At 43.0% G+C, this 22,039-nt stretch overlaps 3 protein-coding genes across 4 annotated transcripts; all 3 read right to left on the reverse strand.

Moving 5' to 3' along the window:
- Window positions 1–563: 563 nt before the first annotated feature.
- hyal2b (hyaluronidase 2b) lies at window positions 564–6,039 on the reverse strand. Its single transcript, XM_083667517.1, has 4 exons — window positions 5,899–6,039; window positions 3,875–4,850; window positions 2,341–2,430; window positions 564–2,135 (listed from the first exon to the last, which is right to left on the reverse strand). The coding sequence occupies exons 2-4, from the start codon at window positions 4,832–4,834 to the stop codon at window positions 1,734–1,736; spliced, it is 1,452 nt and encodes a 483-aa protein (XP_083523643.1). The 5' UTR covers window positions 4,835–4,850; window positions 5,899–6,039; the 3' UTR covers window positions 564–1,733.
- A 6,052-nt stretch (window positions 6,040–12,091) lies between these two features.
- On the reverse strand, window positions 12,092–15,258 carry tusc2b (tumor suppressor 2, mitochondrial calcium regulator b). 2 transcript variants are annotated; one of them, XM_083667529.1, is made up of 4 exons: window positions 15,121–15,258; window positions 14,285–14,551; window positions 13,574–13,694; window positions 12,092–13,196 (listed from the first exon to the last, which is right to left on the reverse strand). In XM_083667529.1, the coding sequence occupies exons 2-4, from the start codon at window positions 14,431–14,433 to the stop codon at window positions 13,131–13,133; spliced, it is 336 nt and encodes a 111-aa protein (XP_083523655.1). In that variant the 5' UTR covers window positions 14,434–14,551; window positions 15,121–15,258; the 3' UTR covers window positions 12,092–13,130. The 2 variants fall into 2 exon arrangements, with proteins under 2 accessions (XP_083523655.1, XP_083523656.1); XM_083667530.1 differs by having other exon boundaries at window positions 15,104–15,249.
- Window positions 15,259–15,651: 393 nt separating this feature from the next.
- On the reverse strand, window positions 15,652–21,175 carry rassf1 (Ras association domain family member 1; the record flags this gene model as incomplete). Its single annotated transcript, XM_083669274.1, has 6 exons — window positions 15,652–16,164; window positions 16,288–16,403; window positions 16,649–16,937; window positions 17,255–17,359; window positions 19,850–19,971; window positions 20,866–21,175. 6 exons carry the CDS (start codon window positions 21,173–21,175, stop codon window positions 16,015–16,017), a joined length of 1,092 nt encoding a protein of 363 aa, XP_083525400.1. The 3' UTR covers window positions 15,652–16,014.
- Between the last annotated feature and the right edge of the window lie 864 nt (window positions 21,176–22,039).

Below are 22,039 nucleotides of genomic sequence, written 5' to 3' on the forward strand. Positions count from 1 at the left end.
TCAATGGCTCAATTGCCAAATCATTGCTGCTGAGTGTTCAATGAGTAAAAAGCAGTACCTCCTTACTCCTGGGGAGGTCAGGACTGGAAGACTGGGGGTGGTGAACAGAGGAGATCCCTAAAGAAGCAGAGGCTCAATGTCTGGTTTTAGTTATAAAACAAGGCTTCCTCTGTACTCCCAGCCCAATAATATTGCTTTTGGCACCATGAGATTACCCCCCTTATAAATGGAAAAGATCCCAAAAGGAGGGAAAAAGAAGGCAAAGTGAAATACTGGCAAATGAAACAGAGGGGTAGGTGACTCAGGAGAGCAAGGAACAGCTACCAGGGTGCAAAAGGCCCTTTCATATGAAAACATTAGCAGGCACAAGGTTATAGCTGTCTTTTGGATGAAATTGTCAAATCCCACTGATACTGCATTAAACCTCTCTATACTTATCATACATGTTTGAAACAGCATAACATTTTTTTTTTAAGCAGCCAACAATGTATGCAACAAGTGCCTTGACCCATGTCGTGAAAAATGAAAGCATGACATAGCTCTAAGATTAAAATTCATTAAGAGTCCCTTTAAATTTCAAATTTAATGTAATAAAAGAAATAGCACATTTAATTACAATATAACCAATGAACAGTGACAGAGCAAACTAAAAACATGTTTGTGACATAAATAAAAATAGGGTGAAAACAAAGACCAACACTGAGCCCCCTGGGGTCTACATGTGCCCCTGAAGCCAGAGAGAGGGCAGAGCATTCTAAAGAATTTGGTTTCAGGCAACAGAATGAAAATGACACACATAAGCAAAAGTGCTTTCAAGTTTGGTTTACATCCTTGCACATACCGAACGGAAACTTGCATTAAAAGCTGCTGCTATAAAATAACATCCACCCTAAGGATGAAGAGGCACCAATAAAGATGGGACATCTGATAACAGACATCTGTAACAGTATTGTATAGATGTCAAAGAACATGATGTATTAATAACATGTATTGTTCATCATGAGATCTGTGATTCACAAATTGTTGCAAAAGCGGTCTGTGACACAGATATCCATGTAGATGTGATGAGCTTTGATGAAGCTTTAATGGAACTCATGACTATTAGATTAAGGCAGAGAATCGGGGGGGCAAGTTCACAGTGGCAAGTTCTTGTAGAAAAGTAGCTGTTGAAGTTTCTCAATTCCCTCATTTCCAAGTTTGGTTGAATATATCAGGAATGAGGCCACTTGCTCTAAGGCAGATAGAGAGGAAGGCACAACAATACAGTGTAACAAACTGCACTCTCACAAGTAGCCCTACAAACATCTTGACTCTAGTTCTTTCCACATTCACATATTTATGCAAATCACTGCTGTCTATGCATCTATTCCAGCTCCAGCCCTCCAGCAGAGGGAACGGTCAGTTTAGCCCTTTCCTTCTACTACGCAAGCAAACGCATGCACAATAAAAAAAAACTCAGGTCAACATTGCATTGTTTAACACTTTAAATACTGTCCCTATAGTTTGTGTGGTTTGATGGGGTGGAGACATGGAGGTCTTGGATACTAAAGGGTTTATCCGCAGTCTCCTCTCATCCTGTTGAGTGGGCCCAGGCACTTCCATTTCATCCTCTGAATTAATCTGTCATGAAGTGCAGAGTTTGCCCATCCCTGACCAGAGAGGCCTCCAAGCCCCTGTAGTGGCCAGGACCAGGGTGTGGCCGCCACCAGTGTGCAGTCTGGTTCCAGTCTGCCTCAGTGTAGCAGGGTGAGAAGTCCCAGTGGGAGCAGTAGGGTGAGAGGCCAGACTCTCCAGATAGGGGCAGCTCCATTTTTCCCCTGCTCTCTATGAGCACAACCAACACCCTTGTACCCGGTGTAGCATTGGCACTGGAAGTGTGCCCGGTACTCCGCCATCTCCCCCTGCCCAAGCTGACCTGTAACCTTCAACCTGCCGCCCTGACTGTCCGCCCTGTAAATAATGCTATGGGTGAGGGGGCTGAGGTGCAGGTACACATCCGTGTCTGACAGTTTGCGCAAACAGCGTCCATGTGAGCCGCACAGCGTCCGACTACACAGCTCTGCTGCTGTGGAGACGTTGAGCAGATACTGACCCAGAGGACCCCGCAGATACTCATTCAGACTGGAGCAGCTAGCCTAGACGGATACAAAGAGAGAGTGAGACCAACCCACAGACAGAACAGAGAGGGGAAACACAAAACTTAAAAACACAGTGGTGGATTGGAAAAATGATACTAGGCAAACAAGAGGAACAGACGCATGTTAACAATTAAATCAAGGAAAGTAGTTATATCGGGTCTGTATACAGCGATATTCACACCTGGTCAGGGATAAGACTTACATTGCTGCTGGCGTAAGCAGAGTCTCCCCAGAGGATGACCCCAGCTGCTCCCAGTGCAACACTCTCACCAATGGTGGACACCATATCTGTCTGTAGACAGATACAGACACAGTTCAGTCCTGCAGCACAGAAATGATAAAAGACAGCTCTGCCGTGCTCAATATGAGCAGGAACATAGGCATGCAGACTAACACTGACCAGCTGACCAACACCCTCTCTTCTAACATTCCATTCAGAATCATCATCATCATCATATCTCTCTCACATGCATCCTTTCACTTCAATACACTCATCATATGCACACTGTAGACCCCATTTTGCAGTGAGACGGGTTTGCAGTTAATTAAATCCTTACTATTATAAATTAGGCAAAACATTTTGAAATGCTCCACACGTGTGTATTCTGTCTCTTTATCATTCTCTCTCTCACACACACACACCCACCCTACAATCTAGTGTGTCTGTGTGAAGAGTGCTCTAGTGGGAAAGTAAACACTGACGCCCCTGCTGCCTGACAGCACCTCATTCATCCAATAACCTCACTGTGTTAACTTTCTCTTCAAACTCAAACCTATCCTCTCCTAAAGACATCCCAAGCTGTCTCTTAACCTCCTTCTATCCCTTGGTGAGCCAGCTGGGGGAAAGACTTAGCTAGACTGAAGATAGAAATGTACATATGTCATTGTTCTGCTGATGAGCTGTGGAGTTTTTCCACAGGGTTTTCAATAGAGTGGTCTACCATTAAATACAGCCACACATACAGTACACACGGTGAAAATTCACTTGAACTTTTGGGACAGTCTGCCTTCCCTCTAATAGGAAAAGGGCTGGTGAAAAATATGGGGGAAGTGATCATTTAGGCTAGAGATTTTAAAACAGCTAGTGGCTCTGTTATGGCCTGATCGATTCCTTTACTGGTAAAATGTGTGCCTGTGTGTGCATGAGTGTGTGTGTGTGTATATATGTGTGTTATTGGAAAGTTGGCGATAGCTTATGATATTTAGGGTAGAAACCACAGAGCCATATTTAGGTTTCAGGGAACACAGGAAAGTCTTTGTTGCCGGACATGCAAAGCTAGCGCATGTATGAGTGAGAGAGAGTGTGCATGTTCTATATTTAGTCCTGAGTGTGACATATCAGCCGTGGCTGCAACCCTGTTTGCTCCTGACATCCCATCGGGAGTCTCTTCCTTTCAATCAAAATACAGTGAATTTACAACAAAAGAACATTTGTAGCACTTTAATTGATTAAGGCTGTGTGACTGTCTTTTGTTAAGTCACATCTGCCTTAGAAGAGCTGGAGGGACCTCTCTGATATGGTCCATATTACTCAGATAGCACTCTGAAGAGCTCCAAAATATGACTCAGAACACATTTAATCAAATAAAATCAAAGCTGTAAGAAACTGAGAATTAAGTCAACGTGTCAGACTGGATTGCTACAAGGATCAAAAAGGATATCAAGTCTCCTTAAAGGAAACCTAAGGTCGCAAGTAATCATCGCTCAGGATAGAATTGTAGCATGTGCCCTCTCACCTCAGTCAGCAATGTCAGCTCATTGGCGTATGTAGGCCGGGTGTAGACGAAGACAGGACGTGCCAGCCCATCCCCTGTAGAAGCCAGACGCATGCCCTCCTTAACCCGGTTACGGACAAACTGGCGTCCAAATGTCGTTGAGCGTAGTACAGTACTCATGTAGACAGATGGGAAGAGGGCTGTACTCTCAGTCCACAACCATGTAAGTTGGTCATTCCGGGCCACCTCCACATCAGGGCAGCGACCTGTGTAGTTCTCCAGACCACTCCTGTAGTCGTGGTTGTAACAGTCTGGAAACAGGTAGAACCCCCACAGCTGATTGGGCCGCAGACTTTTGGCCAGCCTCAGGGTCTCTAGCATGAATTTACGGGCAGACAGCTCAAACTCCTGCTGGGCCACTTTCCCCACACTCTCTGCGGGCCATTCAGGGTTTTTCTGGGCCACCAGTTTCCGGGATCTACTTCTGTAAACATCTTTGACATCCCAGTTGCGGATCCACAGCGGGCGCCATTCCTCCCAGTCAATGACAGCAAGCCCTTTGGCGCTTGGCTCGCGTATATATTTCTGCACACCTTCAGGCATCTTCTCATGGTGCTGTGTGAGGCTGGCAGCCTGTGGTAGGCCTCCATTCACTGAGGTGCCATCATGCTCATAATACGGATACAGCCCTAAGCGGTCCTTGTAAAATATTGTGAGGTCCTGCCGGACAAAGCCCTCATTGGGTGATGCTACAATCTGGAACTGCTCTTTTGGGAAGTGCACACCATGCCGTGGGTAGCAGTCCTCTGTTGGGGCATTCCAGGCGAGGAGCAAAGGTTTTTGGGTAAACAGCGGCCATCTAGTCGGCTTTAACTCCTCTGCACGGAGGACATTCCAGGGTGCGAGTAGAGCCAGAAGCAACAGTAGTAGCCAGGGCATCTGGCCAGCCAGGGCCAAGAGAGAGTGAGCTACTGCCCCCATGACCACCTTCTCTGCCCTGGAATGTAGACAATGACAAAACAGCTTGTTAAAAGTAGGCAACATATCTTAAGCCTTCAATATAAATAGAAAAAACTGACACATTATTATACAAATTATAACATTTTCTTGAAAGATGAAATTAAATGAAAGCTTGCTTAAGCTGTGTTGACTGCCTGCAGTTTCCCTCACAAATAATGCAGTAGTTAAACAGTTACTGTTATGTAATATACTAGTAATAACCATAGAGCAGTTCTGCTGGGTGTGTTTCAACAGCGAAACAACATTTCCTTTTCTCACTCTGCAGGGATGGCTGTGAGGCCAACAACTAACAATTGAAACACAGTAGCATTACAATCCATTCTGTATGGGAATGACCTCTACAAAAAGTTTATATTGGTCTTCGCGGCTGTATGGCATGCACGACATCGACAATATAAAAAGAAAGGGAAAAACTCATTAAAAGGTAGCAGGCTAGGCCTACATTGTTGTCTGACAATAAAGGATGTCGGTTCAATAGCACCATGGTCAAAATTCCTGATGGCAGGACATTCGACCCATCTTTCTGATGATGACAATATTGTGCTGGGCCGATACAGAGAGCGATTGAATCAGTCTAAGGAGGTTAATCAAACCAACGGAAGACAATGCATTTTTTTTAATATCTAGAAACGGCAAATAAAACTTGAACTTTAATGTGTATTACGTAAACATTCATTTAAGTCATCCATGGCTAATCCAACGTAAAAGCCCTAAAACTACATTGGTGGAATAAGTCTCTTTGAACGTTGATCATTGTAAAGCACTTCCCAATTAAACCCAGTTATATTTTCCAAACATAAAAAATAGAGGACGTGTGCATTGTAGTGGTAGGCAAGAGCACTACTTTACCACCCCCCACCACGCGCTTTGACGACGTAGTGGGATTTCACTAGTTTAACAAACTCTTCACATTGAAAACTCGATAGTACAGCGAATGCAATTCATGTTATACAGTTGCAACCTGTAGTTACAAATGTAACATTACCTACAATTGCGGATACAAACGTAAAACTAGTCAATCTGACCTGTGGGAGACGAAGCGCAGGACACCGGTTTATTCCACTCGTGTGGTTTCAAACAAACAACGAAATATAATACTCTGCCAACTTCGTGACATTTATATGCACTCATGACGGAAGTGTCCCGTCAGTTGTCATAATAAAACGCTCCGTTCAATCAATTTAGCACGAAAACGCCGTTGCCCAATATCCTGTCATTTTCGGCTGAAGCAGTTAGTTCCAGAGAAATGTTATCATATGCTACAACGAGTTCACCACAACTCGTTCTATTCTACAAGAGAAGGGGTGTGTTTAAACTGGTTGTCAAATTGTCGTTTTGGATGAGGAATAAAATCGATTGGAATGGCTGAAAATGTTGTTATACTTCTTTATTCAATAGCATGTTAACGGAATATTAATTTCTTAAATACGGTCTGTCTGATTTGATGTCTGCTTCGGACATGTCCCCCCCCCACCCCCATTACATTTCAATGGGTTAACCCATCTTGAAATTTCGGTGAGGGAAATACCACTGCTTGAACTGAACTAATAGTTAATCTACAGTTTATAATAATGACCTTATCATATGACAACAGTGTGGATGATCATTCTTTGCTCATCAAGTTTGCTCAGTTTGCTCATCTACTCTGCAGTGAGGATTGACAATTTAAATTTGCTCATAGGATTGTTACACTGTTGTTGGGTGATACTACCTCTATGGGTGATATGTTACCATAATCTCATGTAATAGTATTAATGATAATTAGTGAGTAACAACACATGTAAACTTCCTCAACAATTTCTCCCCATCCTTCTTCCAGAGGTGCAGTCAGAAGAAGAAAAAAGTCAATGCATCATGGTCCAAAAATCAAGGGACACATGCATGCTGACCTGTAACCGTTAATCCATATCCACCACCTTGAAAGAAGGATGTCAGCTGACTTCATGAGGAAATAACTTTCTCCCATGGCTGCTGACCAAGCAGGTCACCTCTCTCTCTCTCTCTACTTGTTGACTGCAAGGAAAGCATTATATGAGATGCCTATGAGAATAACAAGAAGAGGTACATTTAAAGATTTTGCATCTGCTTTTCATCAGTACATGTGAACATCTCCAATGAAAAGATCATGGTTTAGCCTTCCCATTGTCTCTCCTCAAGGCCCTGGCCCAGTGATCAGGGCGTTGGAATTGCTACTGAAGGACAATCTGTATGCTATAGTGAAAACAATAGAGTGGAGAGGGACTTTCTCTTATTTCAATTGTCATAATGCAAAGAAGGCCTTTAGTGTGCCACCTAAAGCTACAGGCACAGATGACTGCTTTGACAGACAGATGAGGTCCACTGTTGCAAAATCCATGGCCTGCATCCAATCCATCCACTCCAACTCTTGGAGTGTATTTGAACAGGTTATTGTGAGTGTGCATTTATCATACAAATAACCAGGAAATTCAGGGGTGAACTGTTATACGCTAAACTTATCCCTGCTGATGGCATCTCTGTCAGAGTATATATATATAAATCTTTATACATGCTAGATTGCTCTTAAAACTAATATGTGAAAGAAAATTGCAAAGATAACTATTCTCAATGAAGCTTGTGTGTCAAAAAAAGACAAGTGGCCAAATGTGCCTCCTGTCATACAGTAGCAGAGTACAGTAGCATGTGTCATGCAGTTGGTAATTGAGTTGGGGTAACTGACACAGTAGAGCATCACCTTTGGATACTACAAATATGCAGAAGTCATGGTGTAAGAATTAAATGAGAAAAACATGTTAATTGGTTATTGATAATGAGTCCTTCTCTGAAGTCTCTCACTTACCCAACAGAGGCTAGAGTCCCTCTTCTCTCAAATCCTCTCTGAGGGAAAGTACTTGATACTCTGGATGTGTTGAGCAGAGCAGTTGATATCCCTCCTTGTGTTGGTAAAATGTGTCACCCCTGCTGAGACACAGCCTTTCAAGTGTAGTTACAGTAGAGGTTAATTCCCTCTGTCAGAGTACCACCCTCACATCTTATTTCAACGTCTAGGAGACCCCACCTCTGTCCCTCCCCCGTAACCCTGCCCAAGCTCATGAACCTTTCCTTTCACTCTGATCAGAGGAAACATGTTGGTAGACTGGATGGTTGCAGAAAATGGATTTATGCAATTCTATTAGAGATGTACAGTGCCTTTGGAAAGTGTTCAGACCCCTTCACTTTTTCCACATTTTGTTGTGTTATAGACTCAATTTAAAATGGATTAAATTAAAAGAATTTGCCATCAATCCACACATAATACCCCAGAATGACAAAGCGAAAACACATTTTTTGAAATTTCAGAAAATGTATTAAAATTGAAATACAGTCAGTCAGTCTAATTGGCAGTTGTAATGTTCAGAAACTATATTAAGACTATCTTGAATGTTCATTCTGTTCCTAGCTTTGGGTGTCTGTTGACACAAAAGACCTCTGTGGTAGGAACATTGCCACTTTGTGCTGCATTGTGTTGAGCCCTATATCATAATGACTCTCTCGGTGAGTGATAGAGCTTGTCCCTTGTAGAGCAGCAAGGCTTGTGAGTAAGCGTCAGTGCCTCTTTGTGGGCACTTAGCTGAGCAAAGCTGGGTTACAGTACACATATTATAAATACTGTACTGTATAGTCTGGTTTTAAACAAGTTGCTTAGATTGGCCTATGTATACCATTGAGCAGCACCATTGTTCAGACACCCAACATGTGTTAATGTAACTTTTGCAAAAAAAAAACTAAAAAACGTTCCTGTCATCATGTAACTACATTAACTGGGTTCAAACCTGCGTCTCTTGCATGCTAGAATAATGTGCCAACAGACAGACCAAGAAAATAGCTTGTCATACCAAGGACGACCCTGGGCTTTTATGTGTCCGGAGTGACGTCAGTACATGATGGACAGCTTTCACTGTCTGGTCGTTTCATCTGCTACATATACCATACAACTTGGGAACCCCTTAAGTTCAATAAAACAATGCACCCCATTCTTGCAAAATGTAACCATCTTGAATTTAACAATGAAGAAACCACTTCAAAAAGGGGCAGATGAAAGACTCTTGTGTCTGACTGTCCTGCAAAGGGAACCTTCTGCCCTGCACTCATCCTCTCAACAAGAAAAACACAGGCCGGTAAGGACATAAAGCACTAGGAGGCTAAGGAAGCCTGCCTGAAATAACATAAAGCGGTGTGATGAAGAGAATAAATACTTCTTGGTTTTCCCATGTTTCTCATCTGACATGTTTACATAAGTATACAGTTTAGTTGGCTCTTAACCACAAACACAATTAATGATATGTAACTCGCTTCTGGTGACATTACTCAAAATATCATGAAATAATAATAAGGTAATATATTCTCAGTGCTCTTGCCATATGCAATAGTCATGACATTATTTAAACAGAGATTCCTAAAAATTCAGGACATACCCCACCAAAAACAAATCTGTAGCTCATCTTAGCACAGCCTTCCATCCTTCTGTAATATTATTCCAGCTTTGTTGACATGTGCACACACATCAAACAAAGACTTCTACATTGTTTCATCTCCCTCCTGTGATGCAGGGCACAGAGCCACTCACCTCAGTGATTTTTTGTAAACTGTACAGAAGGAAAACATTGCATAAAAGCAATAAAGTTGAGTAGATCCTGACCCAGCACTCTTTTATCCTCTAAGCAAAACAATAACATAGACAGCTTTGCAGGACAATCTTTCCCATGGAGGGTTCATGGTCATAGGCCCTCTATATTTCTCTTCTCTCTCTAATTTCCCTCCTATCATTAGTAAACTTCTGAGGGTTACAAGAGATACTCTATAAAGTTTAAAAAATGTATATGACTTATTTAAACACACATCTCTCTAATGGATAAACAGACAGGAAAGGGTAGCCTCACAAACACACACTAATGCCTACTCATACACTCGTGTGAGAGTTGCTCTCTGTGGTTTCCTGTGCAGTAGTTGTGGTTGTTTCCATCCCTCTGTGGATGTCAGTGACGTCCTCCCCAGGTCAGCATGTCCAGCATGTCCCCATTAAGGGTGAGAGGACAGGAAGAGGCACCACACAAAAACAGGAACATTGCTTGAATGTGCACACGACAACAGTGTGACAGACAACCATGCGTCAGCACAGGCTGACTGTAACACCAGGGTCAAGGATAAGCGCCGCACACTAATGAACGTAGATGTGCTGGAAACGATCCATTGCTGCTACGGACAAGCTTAGGCTGACCCACACATATTGTAAATGTCTCTTACAGTACGTGTACACATGAAAACATGCATGCAAATGTGAAATAGCAAACACCCATCACAATGCCATCACACAAACACATCTCAACTGTTGCTTACACACACATGTAGACCTAACTTCAAAGAATACATTACTTTGATAATGTGAATTGTGAAATGACAATGGTGTCTCAACTTCTCAAGCCAGTAAAATCATACTGTATGGAATACTCTACCTCCACATTAAGTTTGTATAAAACAACATCTCTGATGAGCCTCTGCAAACTCAGAAAGCAGAGTTTTTGAAGCACTGTACACTGGAGTACATAGGCATGAATTCATGGTAGAGAGACTGTAGCATGTCTGGATCTACAGCTCTGGAGCTTAATGAAGTCACTGTGTAATTACTGTGGGTCATCTGCTAGCAATCAGACAAACACCAAAGAGAGTGTGCATGCACGCACGCACGCACACACACACCTTCTCCAAATAATGAAATGACAATTTGTGAACATAGTTTAGGTGGCTATTTCTCCCAACAAAACTTTTATTTCATTGATTAACCAAACTCACTCACCTTAGATTACTCATTTTAGGTGAAAGGAATACTGACTATGTCCTGCAGTTTATATCCTTTTATAGGAAAGAGATTGTGGTTTAACTCAACCTTTGCTCAACCGGACGTTTGACACCTACCTCCTTGGTTGCCAAGGTTTACAACACCACAATTTATTTACTATTTAGAAAAATATATACAGTATACTGGATATTTTAAGGATTGTAAACGGTTATGCACTGCAGGACACTGTTGGTCTTCCCTTCACAAAAAAAAAGAGTAATCTCTAGAAACCAAGCATGCATGTTTGAAGGGATAGAATAACATTTTAATATTCATGCCTCTTCTATGGAATTTGGACTTACCTGGGATACAAGTAACTTTTAAACAGACAAAATCCCAGAAAAACAGGCAGACATGGGCACATATGGCTAAGATTATTATATTAGAAACTCCCACCCCTCGCCCAATTAAAACTCATCTTGCAGTCTCCAGAGAGCTTAATGTCTGTCCCCAATACAGTGATTAACTAAAGGAAATGAGAGGCTGCAGGAGACCCATGTGTGGGAGACCTGCCAATGGGCTTGGAAATCAACATCTCCTCGTCAAGTTGTAGCAAACAGTAGCCCTGCAATTCGAGCTGCTCCAACCGAGTCTCGACCTATGACTTGCCAACACACATTCGACAGTGGGGGTGAGGGTATTTGAGTTCACCATCTCAACTCGGTTAGACTCACAACACCAAAGCAAGCCCAGCCATTGAGCTGAGCCTAACTGCGTATCCGGTTCACGGCAACAATGAAATGGACGTTAAGTAGTTGTAAACAGTAGCCCCGCAATTCCAGTTACTCCAACTGAGCCTCGAACTTGCGAACACATGTGACTCTCTCCTCAAATACCCAATGTTAAGCAGCTACACTATTGAAAAGCTATCAGTTCCACAGGATGGTGGGGGTATTTGAACTTGAGTAGTGACTTTACCATCTCAACTCGGTTACATAAACACCACTGTTAGATACACCGGCCTTCCTCCACTTCAATAAGACTGGCAGATAATACAACTATAGGAAGCCTGCTGTTTCTAATAGGGGTGTTTACTGCCTTCCAGATCCTCTCCCCAAAAGTGGGAAAAACAACACTGGGTCAGAGTATGTTCATGTTCACTCTGGCACATAAATGTTCACGTCTGCCAGTCTCTCAAGAGATGTTGATTTCAGAACCCATTGGCCTGCTCTCACACATAGGTCCCCTGCAGCCTCCCCTGCTGGGGGAAATGCCTTACAGATCACTGGTAATACTGTATAACTACTCAAATATACCCTCTCCTGGTTGGATGAGGCATAACTATCTAAGAGATCAACTGCTGCTGGGGAGAGGACTAAGAAGCCAGTTTAATTGGTTTGTAATTTCATTAATAAAGAGAAAGACACATTTTTGTTTTCTTTATTTTCAGTTGTAATTAAAAAAAAACAATGCCATAGTAACAGTAATAATAAATTAACAGTGAAATGTATCGCGCCAAAGCAGCGAAGGAACAGAGGACTTCCCAGGGGGACTCATTGCTACTGCTGTACATGCGTGTGGCTCTGAGGCATGGGCACACCATGATCACCACACCCATTCTATCAAACATCACAACACGTCACATCAAATCAGATCACATTGGCCATTGATTGTCTTCTACTCAATGGGGATATAACAGATAAGCAGAGCCAGCTTCATGCATGGTGGAAATTACAGCAAGTCATGATGGCATCTCACATGTAAAATGTGCATTAAAACGTTCCTACATCTGACCCCAGAATATGGCCCTGATCAGTATAGACCTATCATTACTCTGGAAGCTCTGAAGACTGACAGAAAAATCTTACCAGTATATTGTTTCCCTTCACTGCTCCATACAGATGGAGATTCACTCTATAGACTGGGGTTTAATGTTACAGGACCACCAGTCTATGACAGACACTACTCTACAGCCCATAGTTACACTCAGATTGGCTTCTTACATTCTCATTATAGAGTTCAGTGGATCATACCAGAACACAATTTGCAGTAAGACAAATGGGGAGACACACTTTGTCATATATGATTGCATCCCGTATCCATTAACAGACTCACATACACACAGTATCTGCACTGTATTGAATAGGTTAAGGGAGTGGGAACACAATTAGGTCTTCATAGTCTTCTTTGACGTCTTTCACAGATCGATGGTCTCCATAAGTGGCCACTCACTACTGTGTGTAACTGCACACAAGCCACACCTTACAGTGTCCACATGCAAAGGCTCAACACGCATTGCAACAGTCCATGTAGGGGCGTCAAACATCTTCAAGGGGTGACCATGGTGACTTATAAGATGGTGTGGGGCTTCCGTGTTAAGTAAAGGTTTATGGGGAAACAGGTGGGACGGAGTTGACACAGTGGCTAGTCTGAGTCTTGTCTCAAAACGCGCCCCAGGCTTTATCAAACCTCACAGAGAACAACAGGAAAATCCACATGGATGCAAGGGTGCTCCAGCTTTATGATTCCCTGTGGGGATTGGGGTGTGAGGGGGTTTGGAGACGGAGAGAGAGAGAGTCAGTGAGTGATCGGTGAACACACACACACACACACACACACACACACACACACACACACACACACACACACACACACACACACACACACACACACACACACACACACACACACACACACACACACACACACTTTCTCTACCCTTCTCCCTAAGTGTGCACTCGCACTGAATTGGTTTAAGCATGGGCTAGATGAAGTTGCCATCATATTTCTAACATCAGTCATGTGTCTTGCACTTCATAAGTGGGTGAACGAGTGCACACTTAAGGGAAAAGTGGTTAAGAATCCCTAAGTTCATGTCCATGTCCTGTTCGGGACAAGGCTGTTACCTGAGGTATGAGGTTTTTCTGGATCCTCTTCAGCTTGGCCCTCCTGCGGCCATTCTTTGTCACAACTGTTTCTTCATAGAATTCATGGGCCAGGTCACCATCCTCATCAAAGTACAGGGAGCTGAAAACACAAGACGTGTGTTACTGGATGTAGTGCAGAGAAATCAAATAGTAAAGACAGTACATTCTGAATGTAGTGTACTAGGATGTAGTGTAAGAATGTCCATTTAGGATTTAAGTATACAGGCTACAGAGCCTATTTTATCTATGTGCAGGAGTCCCTAGAACACATCCAAATGTCACAGAACAATCACCAAGCTGATATGTTGGTCAAGGAGAATGCTTTTGATGTGACTAACATGAAATACAAGTTACAATGGAAAATGGACCATGTTGTACAGGCAACACAAGTAACACTCAAGAGAGACAGTCCACCGATAGCATGAGGTACTGTTCCAGCAACAGCCTCCATACTGTATGAGAGTACTAGCATAGGTATGTGCAGTGGACCATTTGCTGTAAAAGTTTAGCGTTCAGTTAGGTTTAATAATGACTGGGCATGCACTCCCGCTGCTTGTGGCAATCAAAATGGCATTGTAGTACATCCAAGTCTTGCTCACTTTCACTGTTACACAATTCTTGGGGGAGTTGACGGTTGTCTGACTTGTAGCATGTGCCTCATGATGAATATACTTGCGGAGCTATATTTACCTCCTTCTAGTAAACACGAATGGCGTTGCATTTCGGAAACTTCGAAGCCTTGCCAACGACTGCTCATTTTCTTCTTTGGTTGGATCATCACCGCCACCTGAACCAGCAAAAGGCCAATAACCTTTGGTTTTGGAACCACTACCTCCCATCTTCAACTGTAGGACATTATTTTCTTGGCCGCAGTGCTTCCAGGAGTGACGTAACTTGGTAGTAATCGATGAAGAGAGGGCTCCAGAATAGGACACTCCTTATAACGACGACAACAGTCTAAATAAAGAGACAACGAGTTGGTTAGTTGGCTAATAATACAAGCATGCACACACAGACACAGACACAAACATATATATATATATATGCAATTATTTAATGTTACAGATGGGGCTATAACTTTCGCCAATGATCTGACTGGTTATCTAAGAAAGAGTGGAGGCGAACAAATGTTTCGCTGGCAGTTGGCACCACTCGTGGAGGTCTTAGCCCTGCCTAGTAGCTATATCACGACATAGACTAGAGCCAGTAATGCTGGACAAGCGGCTACTACTACTAGCTTGAAGGCTCGTAACCTCTCAAACCTGCTGTCATCTCCCATTGTTGCCACCATGATGAGGAACAAGCTGAAACAATCTTGAATTTGCGAGTAGATCAATTAACCAGGTCGGTTGTGCCTTGTAGATAGCTTCCACACGTCATACAACCATTGATAAAATACAAGAAACGCCATTTGAGCTAGCTAGCTGTCAAGCTAGCTGTGGCTAAATTACTAATGCTAACGTTTGCACTCTTCAGAGGGGACTAGCTACGTGATTTGTTAGCAAGCACCTTCGTTGAGGACATACCCAGGGTTGTTTCTGTTTTATGTCAGGTATCCGTATACAATCTATGGTATGCTGACTTATTTTGATGCTGAATGTCTTCAAAACATAACTGGCAGCTCAATCACGCTGAAGCATCTAGCCTGGCTGTCATTCCCTCAGACCTCACTTCCGTTATCCGAGGACTTCCCTACTCACGTCACTTCCAGAAATGACCAGACTCTTTTTCTTTGGTTGAAAGCTACAGTCATTGGTTGAAAGAGCACTTGATTTAAGCATAAAGCAGCAGATGTGCAGTAATATAATGTAATTTCAGAACACTCCATGATCCATATATCTTCTGATGAAAAAAGAGATTCAAATCTACATGCAATTTATTAGTTTATTATATGTGGAAGTATTGAAAAATGAGATTATCTTCCTGAGATGATGCATGAAATTTGCAAGGTTTTCTCTGAGTAATGCAGGCAATGGCCCAGCGAGAAAGCCGGCAGAAACCCATTGAGAAACAAAAGACAGAAATAAGTAACATCTCTTTATTTAAGGACAATATGACAATAAAAACAGTGAAATACAGTTGAATCAGTTGATCTATCTCCCAACCTCACATCGGAGCAGCAGCATAACATTTTCCCAGTTTAGCAGTATCCAGGAAAACCCTGGGTGTGCACAGCGACAGACCTTTTGTCCTCCATCAATCCCCTCTAATCCTTCATAGTGTCCATCCAGGCCACATATAGTACACTAAGTAGTAGCCTTCCTTGGTTTGCACTAGGCTTACATTTAACACTACCCTCTCTCCTATCTTACACTACCGTCTATGTCCCTCTCTCGATATGTCCATTTCTGATCTGTGACAAGCCTCTTGGTGGCCGCAGGTCAACAGTGTATGCCTATACCTTTATGGGCCACAACATGTCAACCAGGGGTGGTCATGCTTGCCATGGCCATCTTCATCTTGTCCCTGGCAAGGGAGTAGCGCTTCACTATCTGCCGGACATGTTCCTCTTCTTCACGCTGAAGAATCCGAAGGAAATTACGCAGTTCAGGAAAGCTGAACGCATCCCACTGTGGGGAAAAGGCAAATATGAATTTATGATGAACTGCAGTTTCATATGAATTGCCAACTCATATTAATTGAGGATAGAGCATGTGTGAGCCTGCCCTGGTGTTTTGAAAGTGAACACTCACGTTGACCTCTCCAGTCTCATTCTCTTTCAGCACCAGACTGAGAACTTTCTCATTGGGGCCCGCACACAGACGCAGGTGGAGTGGACGCTCATCATCAGACAACTTACGAAGGTATACTGAAAAAGAGAGAGAGAGACAGAGAGAGGGAGAGAAAGAAAGAAAGAGACAGAGGATAGAAGAGAGAGGAATTGTAGGGAGAAAGAAAGAGGACACTTTATTACCACGGCGTGGCTTAGTATCAAACAAAGAAGAAGACTGATAATACAACTTCATTTTTTGTCATGCCATTGTTTTGCATACTGCACTACAGTACTGTACATTGCATTGTGTCTAGTTGTATAGTGAATAAAGGCTTAGTTACCCTGATTCGGCTGCTCACTGCGTTCAAACAGGGCAAACTTGGCTGGGTTGTCCACCACAGTGAACTTATTGAGCAGCGCCTCTATGACCTCTCGTGCTCGCGTTCGGGAGCTTATATGCAAGTGTTTGGCTGCGTCTCTGGGGAGGTAGAATGAGGTCCGGCGTATCAGCCCACCCTCCTGTTGCTCCCCTTCCTGTTGCGAGGATTGCTTCCGAGAAGGAGGGAGAGACACTGGACGAGTCAGCTTGAACTGGACCTTAATGAAGCCAGTGTATGACCCATCTCTATTCTGAAAGATTAATACAGGACATAGAGTGCTTAGATGGAGGATTTATGTCAACATAGCTTGAACATAATGGGCCTGGGGAACTCACATATTAACCTGCCTATAAGCAGAGATACACAGGACATCAGTGGTTAGCAATTTATTTAACATCTGACACAGTGTTCTGTGTGTGTGTGTGTGTGTGTGTGTGTGTGTGTGTGTGTGTGTGTGTGTGTGTGTGTGTGTGTGTGTGTGTGTGTGTGTGTGTGTGTGTGTGTGTATGTGAAAGAGAGTGGGAGAGAGAGGGAGAGAGAGAGATGTTGCGCATTAAGTTCACTCACCAGCAGCATATAGAGATTACTGTTGATCTGAGCATTGTATTCCTTCACCTTCTGCTGGATCTCACTGACAGACAGCTCCTGTTTACCCCAATCAATCTGTTCATCCTAATATAGAGAGAAGACAGAAGTTGAATTTCAAAACCATGCCTAACTGAAAACCACAAGATGTCAGTAGAGAGCACCCAGCGGCTCACCTATGCCTAGTCTTAAATTATTTCAGAGTGAATTTTATTATGCAACAGGAAGACATTGAGTAGGGCCCTGGCCTGCTGTAAGTGTGTCACACTAAATTGGTCTCACTCTCTTGATCAATGTAAACATCTGTGGAGCCATAGCCTGTATAACCTATTCAAAAGACTCCTCTCCTCATGAAATGCCTGGGGCAGGGCTAGGTGCTTGGAGCAGGAAGCCTGGACATCCTTGTCCTCTACCCCCTCCCAACCAACCCCAGCCAGCAAGAACATCAGGAAACCATGCTCCCACATGGATAGATAAGAGGAAGTCACTACGTATTTTACACACACACACACACACACACACACACACACACACACACACACACACACACACACACACACACACACACACACACACAGATTAAATATAGGCTTCAATGTTACATCCCTACCAGGATCAACCACCCTGTTACGAATTACCACCCAGTTGCACAAGCTCTCATGTCTAAGCAAAAACAAAACAATTCCCACCACAAATCCACAAATAGCATACAAACAGTTATTTAGTGGGGCTACTGACTGACTGGCCATAGGCAGAGAAGATAAAGCTTGTTTGAAAAAAGGTGCTCAGAAATGAGAAAACTATCAACAACAAAGCCTCATCTTGACATCCTTTCAAACGCAGCATCTCTTTTCACAGGAGTAGAGAGCAATATTTGTGTTAACACTGAGTTCACTGTAGCATATCTCAACATAGGGATACTGCAGAGCTAGAAAGCTCTGACCTTAAGTACACTTGTTTTACTTTACTCATCAAAAAGCATAAGAAACCATATGGATAAACAGAGGGTTATGTTTGAGTGACATTTACATTTGATACTGATGCGGGGGGCAGCTCATGAAATAACATTATGTAAATGAGTTGAAAGTGCACAGCTTGAAACTACTGTAACTAATTTCGATAAGTGAGGGTGCATTCATTATTTAAATAATTGGAGACCCATCCTGTCCCTCCTACAACGATTCACTAACATCTGGTCACCGCAACAAAAAATACATGTACAAAATCCTACCAATGTAATGACAAGCACATGCAGATTGAAAACAAACGTATCTCTAAATAGAATCATAAGATATTTTAGCATCAACCCTGTTATTCTGGCAGACAGATATACATTTAGATTTGTCTCACCGCGATTCTTTTAATTTTGCGAAAGAATGAGGTGCGTGCGGTGAAAAACTGTTCCAGCTCCGAATCCGAGTCTTCCTGGCTACAGTATCCACTACTCGTGGTGCCATCCCAAGTCATCTCGAAGAACGGAGTCTGCTCTGTTGTTTTATTATTCGCCATAGGTAAACAACTGCATGTGTGCGCCCCACACCTTTTGCCAATCTATGAAGCATATATAACATGACCTACTATACTAAAACCTATCAAAGAAACCTATTGAAAAGTTTTGGTAACCTCATTGAACTAATCTATCTAGGGCTAGGCGACTTCTAGTCCGCTTTGATCAGTTCTTCATTACTATTGATAGAGAGACTGCACGCGTCTGAGTCCGACCTATTGCTCCTCCCCAACCGCAAGGAAGCATATAGCCCCTACCACGTCTATAAAAGCCGTGCGTACATCTACGGCACTCCCTCCCGATGAGTTATGCGTGCAAAGAAAGATTTTCTCTGGTTAAAAATTGGGACAGCTGCTTTATTGTGATGTTGCTTAGCAACCTCTTCCTCCCCACCCATCTCCACCCCTCCCCTAAATTTCTTGCCTTGGCTTTTCCTTCTGACAGGCAGCCCAGGAGGTAGGTAATAAAAACTGTATCTCTGTGAGCATATGGCACACAGAGAGGAGCTCTAAAAGTAGAAGACAATCTCCCCATCCCAATCACCCCACCCCCTCTCAGTCCCACAAAGAGGAGACCCTAAATGCATGCACATGCGCATTCACACACACATTCAGACACACACACACACACACACACACACACACATACACACACACACACACACACACACACACACACACACACACACACACACATACACACACACACACACACACACACACACACACACACACACACACACAAACCCATCCATGGCACTAAAACACACTAAAAACATGTTAAATATTACACATTCACAGATAAGAATTAAAGTGTTCAGTTGGATTAGAACAGACCTACTGTAGGTCTATATCCATTCTGCATGCATATTCAATGTGACCCCCTCACACTAACTGCAGCATATGCATCTCTTTCAGCTAGGGCAGGCATGCATTTGGTTTTCATATTCTCCTTGAAAATATTGAACAAAATACAATAGAGACAGGCCAACTCCAAAAAGATCAAAGAAACATGGCATGCCTTAAGAACGTGAGTGTCACAACTTTCAACACATTCCTTTTATCTCTTACCACATTTGTGTCTGTCTCTATGGTGTCTTCCAAGACATCCGATAGGTCTGTTAGGAGACTACCTGTGCTGCAATCCAACTGGATAAATGCTCTACAGCGGTAGTGACAGGTGTACCCGCAGTCTGGAGGAGGGAGGAGGCAGAGGGGGGAGTGAGAGAGAGAGAGAGAGAGAGAGAGAGAGAGAGAGAGAGAGAGAGAGAGAGAGAGAGAGAGAGACCGTCCATAATGTCCTCTGTTGGGTCCAATTACTTGTGTTTATCCATTCATATTGTGCATGACCTGGGAAATGAACTGGTAACTGAATTCTCTTTCATAACATTCTCATTATCGTATGGCATTGAGGTCATCAGTATGTATGGAGTGCCCTCTGCTGTTGATTTTGTCCACCACTACAATAATGAATGAATGGAATGACTTTGGGTAAATAGTGTATAGTTGCTTGAAACCTGTCACTGTTTAATGCTCAATGCTGTGACAGATTTTCTCTTGTCTGAATAAGAACAGATATACACGACACAGAAATGCATGCAGTCCAATGGCAAGACAAAAATGTTCCCATGCCCCTGCTGTCCCTAATCTCTACAAACATGAGGCTTCCCAGAGCTTCCTGCTGATAGGGTCAAGCTCACTCATAAGCTTACACCTGATTGGGTGGAAAAAAGAAAATACAATAAAGATATGATTTAATTTATTTATTCAACCTTTCTCTGTCAGGATGATCCTGCACTGGGGCAACAGGAGATAAGAGTAATGTTTGTTCAATGCTATATCACACTGACAAGAAACAAGATTGCTACAGTAAAGTGCCAAAATGCTTGTGTCTATCCCTTCATGTAGGAATATCAGTGTGTCTCTTCAAATGGGAATACACATAACATGCATATGCTGTAGGGATGCACACACACACACACACACACACACACACACACACACACACACACACACACACACACACACACACACACACAAAATACAAACAATACACAAAAAATAAATTAGCAAGTGGTAGTACTTACTAGCACAGTGAAGGCTCTGTTTGTAAAGGCCCCAGATGAAGTCTCCACACAGGTCACACCAGGTAAGCTGGGTGTAGCTGCAAGGCTGGAAGTCATGTCCCTCTCCAGCCTTCCCTGTAAAACATGATGGCCCCTCAACAATCACACTGTCTCCCACAAGGCGGACAACCTGCGACTGGCTAGGCCTCTCTGGAAGCCTCATCTGCCGTGGGATCAAGGGTGGGGGGAGTGGGTGGGGTGGTGGGGCGGCCAGTTCAATGCGATCATTTAGGCTGAGGTCCTTCAGCTCGATCAGCTCACATTTAGACATCCTGTCCCTGGCACGCAGACGGGCTTGGCCTGTGTACACTCACGGCCCAGGATTAACATGGGTTACAACTGATTTTGACAGGGCTCTCACTGGCATTTATCCATCCTTGGACCTTGATAATGTCGGATGGGGGCCACCTAAGCCCTCTCTGAAGTGCAGAGAAAGCAATTCGCTCTGAGTCTGGATTCATTCCATCTCTGGGTTATTGTGCAGTGTGCTGGATCAGATGTCCTCAGGTGATGCCACAGAGTAAGACTTTCTAAATCAGAAAATGCAAAGATAAATCACATAGAATTAGCTTTTATATCACACTCACATTCCAGCATTCAGCTGTTCAATCTCAATGAAATTAGATTCAGTCATCCCCTTCGCTACGTGATTGATAGACTTAATTGACCCTATACCAACACTGGAGATCAATTTAAATTCAACAGTCTATGGTCAAATATTCATGGCAACGAAAAATACTAAAGGAAAAAAAACTAGATTAAAATTTGTTAGCTAAAGCTAGGATTCATACGATTATATCAAAATGTGGGACAAGATGACAAATTTAATCCTGCATGAGAGGAGAAAGCTCTTTCAGTTGCTTTCACATGACAATGTATCATACAGAGCACCTTTGAAATGGCCTAACATGATGTCAACAACATGAAATGCCATGCGTGTTCATGTGATTTAGATGGGAACACTCAACTGTGATAAGGGGAAACATAATCCACAAACTGATATGATCTACTATACTAATGTAATATTCCAGGCCTATATCACAGAATGGAGATACAATTGAGAGGTTGAACACGTCTTGAATTATTCAAAGCATATTGTGCTTATTGATGCTCTATATTCATGTTCTATAGTAAA

This window comes from Argentina silus (assembly GCF_951799395.1).
Source record: "Argentina silus genome assembly, chromosome: 4".
NCBI classification, from domain to species: Eukaryota; Metazoa; Chordata; class Actinopteri; order Argentiniformes; family Argentinidae; genus Argentina; species Argentina silus.

Excerpts from the sequence above, each read along its gene's own strand:
- tusc2b (XM_083667529.1), bottom strand. The coding sequence starts at position 14,433 with ATGGGAGGTAGTGGTTCCAAAACCAAAGGTTATTGGCCTTTTGCTGGT. Across the intron at positions 13,695-14,284 it reads TTCGTGTTTACTAGAAGGAG|CTCCCTGTACTTTGATGAGG; the intron begins GTAAATATAGCT and ends TTGTGTTTTCAG. Across the intron at positions 13,197-13,573 it reads AGAAAAACCTCATACCTCAG|GGAATCATAAAGCTGGAGCA; the intron begins GTAACAGCCTTG and ends CAATCCCCACAG.
- hyal2b (XM_083667517.1), bottom strand. The coding sequence starts at position 4,834 with ATGGGGGCAGTAGCTCACTCTCTCTTGGCCCTGGCTGGCCAGATGCCC. Across the intron at positions 2,431-3,874 it reads AGCTGACATTGCTGACTGAG|ACAGATATGGTGTCCACCAT; the intron begins GTGAGAGGGCAC and ends ATCTGTCTACAG. Across the intron at positions 2,136-2,340 it reads CTGCTTACGCCAGCAGCAAT|GCTAGCTGCTCCAGTCTGAA; the intron begins GTAAGTCTTATC and ends GTATCCGTCTAG.